The sequence below is a fragment of the Rana temporaria genome, chromosome 1, assembly GCF_905171775.1.
Source record: "Rana temporaria chromosome 1, aRanTem1.1, whole genome shotgun sequence".
Lineage (NCBI taxonomy): Eukaryota > Metazoa > Chordata > Amphibia > Anura > Ranidae > Rana > Rana temporaria.
In genome coordinates this window covers 580424259-580437063 of record NC_053489.1, presented here as the reverse complement: position 1 = coordinate 580437063, position 12805 = coordinate 580424259, and the positions used below count along the sequence as shown (strand labels likewise).

Genomic DNA, 12805 nt, shown 5'->3' with positions numbered 1-12805 from the left:
TTCCTAACGTTATGGCCATGGCTCCGGAGGTAGGCCGAAGCCGCGGCCATAACGTTAGGAAAGGCCGCGGCTTCGGCCTAGTTCCGGAGCCGCGGACATAACATTAGGAAAGGCCTCGCTCCGAAGCCGCGGAAATCCGCGGATCACAGTGTGTGCCGATCCGAAGGGGGTGACCCGTTCAGATCACGGATCACCTGTGATCCGTTGCAGCCCTACCTGTAAGGGGCCAGATGGTCCCCAGGGTCCCTTACAGGCCCGGCCGGCTCCCCTCCCGTTTACACTTGTTTTTTTTTCGTCAGCACCCCCCGGTTCTCTGCTCTAGGGGGGCCCTGCCTAAAGCTGGGATTGCTGCCCTGTCTCCACCCCTACCCACCTCCCAGTACCGTCCCTTTTAGACAATATAGAACCAAGTATCATTTTTTGGTGCTAACTAATTTGTATAGAATTTGGTAATGATATGAAGAAAAGCGAGTAAAATAGATCCCCTGCAGCCAGCAACAATAGATCCCCATAACAGCAATGGACCACCCACAACAAAATCTCCCCATCTGCAACAATAGACTCCTGGCAGCATCAACAGATCTCCGCACAGCCAGCATTAATATACTCTCTGGCTGCTATCAACAATAGACCCCTCCCCCAACAGTAGATCACTTTCAGCAACTGAGTCCCCAGCAACATAAGACCCCCCCCCCAGCAGTAATAGGTCCCCCACCAGCAACAATAGACATCCCTAGAAACAAAAGACCCCCCCCCCCTGCAAAAATAGATACCCAGCAGTGAGCATCAATACCTGGCAGCACACCCCAGCACCCCTTGCCATTACATACAGTCAGTCCAGGAGGTGCCGGAACTGCGTTCCCCTGCGTTTCCACTCAAGAAAAGCCCTGCATAACACACTCACTTATAACATCTGTTATGAGCTGGCTTTTAATTCCTGGCTGCAATTAAATGCAAGCCCTCATTTCCCTCTTAGAATCCCCCTCTTTCTTTTTGATTGGTACACCATGAACTCCATTCCCTTACGTGGGCTTTTTTATAATGAGCAACTTAAAGTGGTTGTAAACCCACTCTGACAACTTGCACCTACAAGTAAGCCTAGATTAAGGCTTACCTGTAGGTGCAAGTAATATCTCCTTAACCTACACAGTTAAGGAGATATTTGCAGAAAATACTGCACTGATAACTACGGCGCTTGCGCGCCTCTGACAACGGCGCAGGCAGACTGAGCGTGCCAGCTTTCTGACTGGAATAATGCAGCGACCGCGCACATATGCAGGGATCTGCCGGTCCCACGCGCATGCGCGGGAGTGACGTCATCGCCGCTCCGGCCAGTCACAGCGCCAGAGCGGCGACACACAGAAGAAGATCGGAGGGGACATGGCGGCGGCGGAGATGGTGGAGGGGAACGAGGAGCGATTCGGGGGCTTCGATCTCAGGCAAGTGCCACATAATTATTATGCCTTTCTCTTGCAGGGTTTTTTTTTCAGGGAAATTTTTTTTGCATTATTTTGTAGTAGAACAATTCTCCATTATTTTGCAGTAGAACAGGGAAAGCTGAAATGTCTATTTTTGCTGTCATCTAAGTATCATCTGTCCGTTACTTCAGTAGGGGTGATGTAACTCACAAAACACCCTTGGGTGAGCTGGCACTTGCATGGTGCCTTAAGGCCCCCCAACGACAAAAGAAAGGCCTACATGTCAGTTGAAACAGGCCTAAGCACAAGATAATGCCACGTACACACGATCGGACATTCTGACATCAAAACCGTGGATTTTTTTCCGACGGATTGTTCGCTTAAACTTGTCTTGCATACACAGGTTCACACAAATGTTGTCGGAAATTCTGAACGTCAAGAACGCGGTCACTTACAACACTACGACGAGTCAAGAAAAATTAAGTTCAATGATTCCGAACATGCGTCAAATTGATTCCGAGCATGCGTAGGATTTTTGTGCGTCAGAATTGGCTACAGATGATCAGAATTTTCGACAAGAACTTTTGTTGTCGGAAAAATTGAGAACCAGCTCTCAAACATTTGTTGTTGGAAATTCCAACAGCAAATGTCCGATGGAGCGTACACACGGTCAGATTTTCCGACAATAAGCTCACATCGAACATTTGTTGTCGGAAATTCTGACAGTGTGTACGCGGCATTACATCTATTTTATCACCTGTTCCCCACCTGAAAACTCTTGATTGGCCAGCTGAAGTCTGTTGCAGTCTTCTCCTTGACACACTCACCAAACCGCATGTAGGCACTAGACAGGTGCAGTTAGCTTTCCCACATGTATATGACTATGCTGCTGTTATTGCATGGGAAGGGAAGTCTCATAGGGGTATTGGTCCCTTAGTAATTCCGTACAGTGCCTTGAGATAGAAAAGTAGTTTTTTTGGACACTGAACTCTCAAGAGACTTTGGCAGGGATCTTGAGTGAGAAAACCTTTAAAATAAGAGACCCCACATCAGGGACAGGAACCCACGTGTGAGAGACAGTACATAGAATTGGGGGGGGTTCCTGTGAAGAAGGCATAGCTCAGAACAGGCTCCTTGGCTATTGCTTATACGCACATAGTTGGTACAAAGACGTAGAGCCAATGCAAACTGCAGAATTATCCTAAATATAATGATCCCGAGAGGCAATCAGATTTTCCCCGGATCAACTTTACCTATACATGTTAATACCCAGTTATATTATGTACACCTAGGAAAGAATCCAGGTATTTTTTTAAAAAAATCTACTGAGCAGGCCAGAACCACCTCTGCAGGGAGTCTGTTCCACATTTTCACAGCTCTTACTGTGAAGAAATCTCTTTTTCTCTAGACGTAAAGAGTGTCCCTTGTCCTCTGTGATGACCTTAAAGTGAATAACAACACCAAGTTCACTCTATGGACCTCTTATGTATTTGTTCTGGTTGATCATATCCCCCCTTAATCTCTTCTCACAGGAGAATACATTCAGTTCCTCTCATATTTCCTCATAGCTAGTGTTGAGCAGAATACGCCATATTCGATTTCGCGATATATCTCGAATATATAGTCGAATATTCGAGATATATTCGCTAAATTCGAATATTCGTGATATTTTATCGAAATGAAATGATTGCGAATTTTCGCCATTGCGAATGCGAAAATAATTGCGAATTTTCGATAACTGCGGTAGGAGCACTCTGATTGGCTCAGAATATTCTTGATATTTTTTCGAAATTTCGCAAAATGCGAATGCGATATTTACTGCGCAATTTCGACAAATGCTGTAGGAGCACTCTGATTGGCTCAGAATATTCGTGATATTTTACAATACAAAATAATTGCGAATATTCGGCAAATGCGGAAGGAGCACTCTGATTGGCTCAGAATATTCTTGATATTTTACAATACAAAATAATTGCGAATATTCGGCAAATGCGGAAGGAGCACTCTGATTGGCTCAGAATATTCGTGATATTTTACAATACAAAATAATTGCGAATATTCTGCAAATGCGGAAGGAGCACTCTGATTGGCTCAGAATATTCTTGATATTTTACAATACAAAATAATTGCGAATATTCGGCAAATGCGGAAGGAGCACTCTGATTGGCTCAGAATATTCTTGATATTTTACAATACAAAATAATTGCGAATATTCGGCAAATGCGAAAGGAGCACTCTGATTGGCTCAGAATATTCTTGATATTTCACAATAGAAAATAAAAAGTGTTTTGCATTGGTGGTGATTCTTTACTCTATCCATCTGTCACAGCCGTTTGTCAATCAAACACCTTGAAGATTGAACACGTTCATGCTGCATGCTTTGGACTTTTTTTCACTTCACATATCAAAGACATTTTTATGAAAGATTATTTTTCTATTATTGGGACTATATTTCTTTATATATTTGTTTCACTGTGTATTTCACAAGTTATTTGCGCTTGCTTATTTTATAATTTGCCCACATGTCTTGTCACTAGACATATTTTTTATTCTTGTAGAGCGACTCCATTTTCTGTCTTGTATTCATTTATGTTGTACAACATTTTTGAGTTGCTGCTGTATTCTCCCCTTTTTTTAAGGTATGCGCAATTTTTTCCTTCTTACAAAAAAAATGTATATCAAACATACAAATATTAATAACAGAAACATACACAAAGCCCCCCCCCCTTTTGCATCAGAGACAATCAGAGTTCTCCTACCACAGTTATCGAAAATTCGCAATCATTTTCGCATTCACAATAGCGAAAATTCGCAATTTTTTTTTTTTAAATTCGGCAACATAAAAGGATCGCCTCAGCTTAGCTACTCGGCCCAGGGTCTCTAATCATACCAGCAATGCTTTTAGACGTCGATAGGATGTGATCTGTTTTAAAAATAAAATTGAAAAAATGCGAATATTCGGAATCGCGAATATTCACCGCGAAATTCGAAATATATCGCGAATACTCGAATATGCCATATTCGAGCCGAATATTCGCAATACGAATATTCGTGAGCAACACTACTCATAGCTGAGCTCCTCCATGCCTCTTATCAGTTTGGTTGCCCTTCTCTGCACTTTCTCCAGTTCCCCGATATCCTTTTTGAGAACTGTTGTCCAAAACTGCACTGCATATACCAGATGAGGTCTTACTAATGATTTGTACAGGGGAAAAATAATATCTCTCTCTCTGGAGTCCATACCTCTCTTAATACAAGAAACGACTTTGCTCGCTTTGGAAACTGCAGCTTGGCATTGCATGCAATTACTAAGCTTATGATCTACCAAAACCCTCAGATCCTTCTCCACTATGGACGCCCCCCAGTTGTACTCCCCCTAGTATGTATGATGCATGCATATTCTCAAGCCCCCAAGTGCATAACTTTACATTTTTGCATTGAGGTTGGCTTGTAAGTTGGAGACATCCTGTAAGAATGTTATTCCACTGCATAGCTTGGTGTCATCCTCTTAGACTGAAATTATGTTTTTAATCCCAGACCCTGTATAATTTATAAAAGATAATCAAAAGTAAGTGTCCCAACAGTACTCTGGAACACTGCCTTGAAGAGGAAAAGGGAGGGGAGTACTCTGGCAGATCGGCGCCCCTCCCTGCACCAAACCTGCCGGACCTGCCCAGGGTCGGCCCTGCAGAGATTTACCTTGAGCATCTAGTAAGACCTAGGATATCTAAACTGAACATATGTTTAAAAAATGAATAATCAGAGCTTACCTATAGTGAAAACTACAAGACAAACAATCAGTAGTTCCAGAGATCTTTAAATAACAAACATGTTCTACTTACATGCTCTGTGCAATGGTATTGCACAGAGCAGCTCTGAACCTATGCTTCTGGGGTTTCCTGCTGGCATTGTCCACTCCTCCTCTTCTCCGAGTGCCCCCATAGTAAGCCGCTTGCTTCATGTGGGAGCTCTTCCAAGCCGGGCTGCATACGTTCATAAGCACGCACAGCGCAGATTGGCCCCACCCCCTCACAGGATTTGACTGACAGCAGCGAGAGTCAATGCTCTCAGTAAAGCCTGTGAATACAAGAGCAGAGCAGGGCTCCCGGTGGGGACAGAGCTGGATCAAGAGTGGTGTCAGGTAAGTGTTTGGGAGGGGGCATAGACATTGGAAGGTGATTTACCTTAATGCAGAGACGGTATTAGGATAAAAAAACTTCTGTCTTTAGAACCACTATGCATATATGAAAATCTTATTGTATTGAGGTGGTTTGAGCATCTTAAAAGGTTCCATGTAAAAACCAAGTGCAGTCCTACACTTCTGCCATATTGTTGATAGAGTGGTAAACTTTTTATTAATAGCAAAGGAGTGGTACACCTTCACACATAGCTGCTTGAGTTAGTTACTACATTGCTATAAGCTAATCAATTGTAGCAACAGCTCTGTTCCTATTTCTTTTTTGTTTAGGTTTCTCTGTGGTCTCTGCTGGTTTCTCTGCTCCTCCTGTTCATCCTCACTGGAGCCATGTTGGGCCCGGAACTACTGGCTACAATTCCACCTGCTGTGTATATCGTGGCAGTGATTATGCCTCTGATAGGCTATGCCATGGGATATGGCTTAGCCACTTTATTCAAACTGCCTCCCAACTGTAGGCGAACTGTGTCTCTGGAGACCGGCTGTCAGAATGTCCAGCTATGCACGGCCCTCTTAAAGCTGGCCTTCCCTGCTCATCTAATAGGCAGTATGTACATGTTCCCATTACTGTACGCTCTATTCCAAGCTGCAGAAGCGGGTATTTATGTCTTGGTCTACAAACTCTATAGGAAGGAAGTTCTCCATAAATCTGAGCCATCTGAAGATGAAGACACAGATATCTCATATAAAAAACTGAAAGAGGAAGAGATCAATGAAATATCTTACGGAACAGTCAACAATGAAGAGCAAAATTCTCTTCCAAAGGAGCCCACACCAGGACTTTATTAATTCAATGTAAATCTGTATATATGTATCAGATATGTTTACATTACAATGCTTAGTCGGCAGAATTTGGATTTTGTTCTGTGGGTCTCTTGAATGGGAGTGTGAATGCACAATATACTATATTCAGTATATAAGGTCATAATGCATTTCATCTCACAAGTAAATTGTGGGCATAGTTGTAAGAGACCTTTGTTGCGTTTCATATTTGCACATATACAGACCTGGAGACGGTCTAATGTATAGTAAGTTGTACAATTCTGAATCAATAGGGTTGCCTAAAGGGAAAAAAAACATATTTTAAAGGCCGTACCTACCCAGATTTGGTATTGCAATGTTGGTGAGTGCAGGTAGAATAAATCACTGGATTCAAACAAACCGCTGAACTTGATTTTCTCGCTCCACCCTCCTATTTTGATTTTCCTTTCTTGGCTTTAAGACAGCCAGGTAAATGGTGGTAGAAATCCAATAGATTGGAATTCAGATGTTATTTGAAAAAATAACAGAATCATGATGCAATACCATCTAAAAAATACATTTTTAAAACACAATACCTATTTTCAATATGTCTAGGCACAGGAAGCAACTTTGCAAACTAAAAGGGGTTGTAAAGGTTTGTTTCTTATTTTCTAAATAGGTTCCTTTAAGCTAGTGCATTGTTGGTTCACTTACCTTTTCCTTCGATTTCCCTTCTAAATGTTTTTTTCTTTGTTTTCTTTGTCTGAATTTCTCACTTCCTGTTCCTCCTCAGTAAGGTGTTCAGTAAGCTGTTCTAAATGACTTTCCATCGCTCGGATGATGCTGGAAAGCTTACTGAGGAGAAACAGGAGGTGAGAAATTCAAACAAAGAAAAACAACATTTAGAAGGGAAATCGAAGGAAAATGTAAGTGAACTAACAATGCACTAGCTTAAAGTACCCAGTTTAAAAAATAAAAGACGAACCTTTACAACCCCTTTAAAGTATAACTAATGGCAAAACGTTTTTTTCTTTAGTTTTGGATAGAGGGGCGAGGAATTAGAACACCTGTAATGTCTTGTAGACATGATTGGTTTTCCCGGCGGTAAAAAGTCCGCCGGGAAAACCTGCTTTTTTCCCTCTACACACGGCTGGGTTTCCCGACAGGAAAAATGGCATGAGAGCTTTGGTATATATAAAATGTAATACACAAAAACAGGAAATTAAAACTTTTGGACGAAAAAAAAAATATGGGCTAACTTTACTGTTTAGTTGTTTTTTATTTTTATTTGTTAAAGCATATTTTTTTCCAAAAAAAATGTGTTTGAAAGACTGCTGCGCAAATACCGTGTAACATTAAATATTGCAGCAATCGCTATTTTATTTCCTAGGGTCTCTGCTAAAAAAAATATATAACGTTTGGGGGTTCCAAGTGATTTTCTAGCAGAAAATACAAGATTTTTACTTGTAAGCAACAAGTGTCAAAAAAGATTTAGCCTTTAAATGGTTAAACTGAGAACTCTCCTACACGGAGTTCAGTTCATTGATAAGTAGCAACATTGTATATCTTTTCTCAAAACTTGGCAGGCTGCCCAGGAGAGAGAAGTCTTCTACGGGAAACTTCAGGCAACTTGCATTACAGAAGCTTTTTGCAAGTCGCGCTGCTGAAGTTTAAATCGGCTTTTTTTACAGCACAAATCAGCCGATGCCGATTAATTAAAAAACTGCAAATATCGGCAGATATATCGGCCAGCCAATATATCAGTCGACCTCTAATTATAACCCTCTCTTACTCAATCCAAAATGAAAAGAAAAAGTTTTGCCTATAGTTCTACTTTAACTTTTGCATTTTATTTCACAGGAAACTCAGACACAGGCCAGTGTAAACACTGTGCTGGTAGTTACATTCAGCTTGTTTGTGGTCTGTATAATGATCAACAGTGCAACATATAGAGACTCTTGTCTGCAGGTCAGGACTGATAATAGGGAAGGCATCTACTCCACATACAGGCCAAGAGTGTAGCACTAATTAATAGAAGTGCCTAATTAAAATGCAAATTCAATTCAGTATTCTAAAACATGCACATACATATATAAAGGAAAATCAATATCTGTTCAGAAAAATTGTGAATGATATAAGTCCACTTAAAAGTCCACCAGAAAAAAATCCTTGTGAAATAAGGATAATTCTTGTGAGATAAGGACATCCAGTGTATTAGCAACACCACACCACACCACATCACCTCAGTGAGAAGAATGCTGGCTTACCAGAGAGCCATGACATTCTAAATAACAGCGGTCAATAACAGCGGTCAATAACAGCGGTCAAAGAGGCATTTGTTATCATAAAAAGTCTCAGCAGCTCAAATGTCCAAAATGTTTCTCATTGGCTTGCATCCAGTTCAGTAAATATACTGCAAACACAATGGAGAAAAAAAAGGGTCCGGAAACCCAATAGTGTATATCCACTAAACAAATTTTTATTAAAATAGATTAACCACTTAAGGACCAGCCCATGTACATATACGTCCACAATATGGCACGTACAGGCACATGGGCGTATGGGTACGTCCTCGCCTATTAGCGGGTGGGGGGTCCGATCGGGACCCCCCCCCCGCTACATGCGGAGGTCGGGTCCGCTCGGGGAGCGATCCGGGACCACGGCGCGGCTATTTGTTTATAGCCGCTCCGTCGCGATCGCTCCCCGGAGCTGAAGAACGAGGAGAGCCGTGTGTAAACACGGCTTCCCCGTCCTTCACTATGGCGGCGCATCGATCGCGTCATTCCCTTTATAGGGAAGACACGATCGATGACGTCATTCCTACAGCCACACCCCCAAACAGTTGTAAACACATACTAGGTGCACCCTAACTCCTACAGCGCCACCTGTGGTTAACTCCCAAACTGCAACTGTCATTTTCACAATAAAGAATGCAATTTAAATGCATTTTTTGCTGTGAAAATGACAATGGTCCCAAAAATGTGTCAAAATTGTCCGAAGTGTCCGCCATAATGTCGCAGTCACGAAAAAAATTGCTGATCGCCGCCATTAGTAGTAAAAAAAAAAAATGCAATAAAACTATCCCCTATTTTGTAAACACTATAAATTTTGCGCAAACCAATCGATAAACGCTTATTGCGATTTTTTTTACTAAAAATAGGTAGAAGAATACGTATCGGCCTAAACTGAGGAAAAAAAATGTTTTTATATATGTTTTTGGGGGATATTTATTACAGCAAAAAGTAAAAAATATTGCTTTTTTTTCAAAATTGTCGCTCTATTTTTGTTTATAGCGCAAAAACTAAAAACCGCAGATGTGATCAAATACCACCAAAAGAAAGCTCTATTTGTGGGGAAAAAAGGACGCCAATTTTGTTTGGGAGCCACGTCGCACGACCGCGCAATTGTCTGTTAAAGCGACGCAGTCCCGAACTGTAAAAACACCTTGGGTCTTTAGGCTGCATATTGGTCCGGGGCTTAAGTGGTTAAGAACACTCACATACGATCTTTAATACCAGCGTCGTATCAAAATCATGGTCCCAGGGACACGGCGATGCACTTGTGGTTTGAGTGATGATGTTACAAGGTCACTCTGCTTTACGTGTTTTGTCACATCTGACGTCATCAGGTGCATCTGCTGATTTATTGATTCTGGCAATGAACAAACAGCTATAATTTTAATACTACACATCACTAATCATAAGAGAAACGGATCACAAATTGCTGTAAGAAGGAAGGCACTGAGTAAAGTGAATTAAACCTTTCCCACACAATATCTCATGCAAGTCCAAGCTGCCAGTTGTGGAATCAGAATGTACTTCTAGAGAGATTCATTATTCCTCAATTGGTTTAAATGTAGGCCTTCAGACGCTGTACTGTGTAGACAGGCTCAAGTAGGGTTGCCACCTCATCCCTTTAAAACAGAACACATATGAATTACACAGGTTCTGTGGCTGATTTAATGCAGGTAAGGCACCAAATGAGTCTAATTACCACCTTAATTAGCCACAGAACCTGTGTAATTCATATGTGTTCTGTTTTAAAGGGATGAGGTGGCAACCCTAGGCTCAAGGCCTGTAAGCAATGCAGTATTCACACTGGCCAGGGGCCTCAATGCACAGAGAACAAAAAGGCACAGGTAGCAGTTATATTTGCTAAATTCCATGGTGTCCTGAAAAAATAGAAGAGTGTTTTTAAATGTTAAACCTGGCTAATTGCTCCAATCCAGAGATCTTCAGCTATAAAGTTTGGGTCCCAGCATACGTCCACACTTCTTCGTATTTCACCAGCATCTGGTCTCCTGCAGAGCAGAGAACACTTGTCGAAGTGGTCGGCACCTGTTTTTTACAGCAAAGGAATATTGGATTGGGAAAATAAAAGTAAGCTGAAAGTCTATCATCTCATTCATTTCACCCTGATCTTGCCATCTTGAACTCCACCAATATTCTTCTTAAAATTAAATATCATCCTTCGTTGGACTTGGTCTTTAAAATCTGGTGCTGTACCTGAAACACGGGCAGTTAGCATGTATGCACAATGTATAGCCAAATTAATTTAAATTGTTTAGTGTATGTCAGTATGTTTAAATTGATGAACAAAACGCAGTATCAATGGTGATTTAGCTAAAACCAATTAATATAACAGTCAGTGCTGAATAAGATAAATGTCATGTTGCAGTGATGTAAGACTGCTGTGTATAAATAGAAAGCAACTCGCAACTGTGTTCCAGCATCCTACTTCCAGTATGTCACTGCACACATCACTTATTACCCAGAATTCCAAGCAGTATTAAATGAATGGGACTGGATATACTGTATACGCAGGTGACTGGTTGAAGCATGTGACTCTGTTCATAAAATGCCTGTATTGTTACATGTTACAAAGACTCTGTGTCATTGTTTGTTCTCTTAGCATGATAGTGGCATATTCATATTTCCCACTAGAGCTCATCCACAGTTGTTACTACACTACAAAAAACTCTAGATCATCCTGTGGATTACAATGTCACCAAAAATGCCCATGAATGCAGTGATAATTATTAATACCAATTAAATCATTTTATTATCAGTGTATCATTTCAGAAAACATCCAATGGCTTTTGCCAATTAATACGTGTATCAATCAGACACGGGAGAATAGTGTCAAAGCTAGCACATAGGCGTGCCACAATATTTTTCACACTCATGGATCTTCTGCTTGGGCACCAAGTGGCCATCTGCCTCAATTTGACAGTGTACAGGTATGGTATAAATCTGGAAAAAATCGGTCACTACTCAGTGTAAACAAAGGACGGGAGTGGTTTATGGCCATTCTCACTGACAGCACATTCAGAATTCATCTGGCCTGGAAAGAGAAAGCTAAAGCCAAAGTATTGGGCCTGGTAGACAGCAAAGCCAATCTCCTTTCATGCTGGCTATGGATAGGATATTGGCAGAAGTTTTCCAAGCAGGATAACATAATAAGTATCTCATATTAAATAAAGTGGATGTGGCAGATTTATTGTGGATTAGTATAGTTGATCAAAAATATCAGAGATGTCTTAGGCCCCGTACACACGATAGAATCCATCCGCTGAAAAATCCCAGCGAATGGGTTTCAGCGGATAGATCCTATGGTGTGTACACTCCAGCGGATCTGTTTCCGCGGATATTTCTCCCCTGGGATGGATTCCAGCAGATCGAATATTTGCTGACATGCACAACATATCCATCTGCTGGAATCCATCCCAACGGATGGATCCGCTGGTCTGTATAGACTCACCGGATCCATCCGTCCGAAGGGATCCCCTGCATGCATCGTAATGATTCGACGCATGCGTGGAATTCCTTATATGACAGCGTCGCTCACGTCGCCGCGTCATAATCGCGGCGACGGCGCGACACGTCATCGCCAGAGGATTTTGGCGCGGATTTCAATGAGATGGTGTGTACACTCCATCGCATGAAAATCCGCCGAAATCCTCGAGAGGATTTATCCGCGGAAACGGTCCGCTGGACCGTATTCGCGGATAAATTCTATCGTGTGTATGGGGTCTTAGAGAATCAGAAAAATATGCAGAACAGCCCCTTCTCAGCTCCACCCACTAGTTCCAGAATGTTCTCCAACTTTCCAGATACCAGAGGGAGGCACCAGAGGGCTGTCTGTGTAAGTCATGCTGGCTGGAAAGTTAGAGAAGTTGGAGAACATTCTGGAACTAGTGAGTGGAGGTGAGAAGGGGCTGATCTGCATATTTTTCTGATTCTCTAAGACATCTCTGATATTTTTGATCAACTATACTAATGCGCCATCCTTTGGGCCCCTTCTGCTAATTTCGTGTTTGGTGAGCATTGATTCTAAGAATGCGTGTTTGTACTTTCAACTTTTGTGTGACGGATTTGTGTACTGACCATCAGAAAATCTGACAACCAACCATTGTCCACCGAAAATTTACTAGCCTGTCATTCAACATTTG

General features: G+C 41.7%; 1 protein-coding gene across 1 annotated transcript in view; it reads left to right on the top strand.

The window, feature by feature from the left end:
* SLC10A4 (solute carrier family 10 member 4) overlaps window positions 1-6675 on the top strand; it is a 44428-nt gene extending 37753 nt beyond the window's left edge. Inside the window, exon 3 of the mRNA XM_040334959.1 lies at window positions 5887-6675. Coding sequence (XP_040190893.1) covers window positions 5887-6402 — 516 coding nt within the window. The 3' untranslated portion in view covers window positions 6403-6675. The remainder of the gene's footprint in view (window positions 1-5886) is intronic.
* The last annotated feature ends 6130 nt before the right edge of the window (window positions 6676-12805 follow it).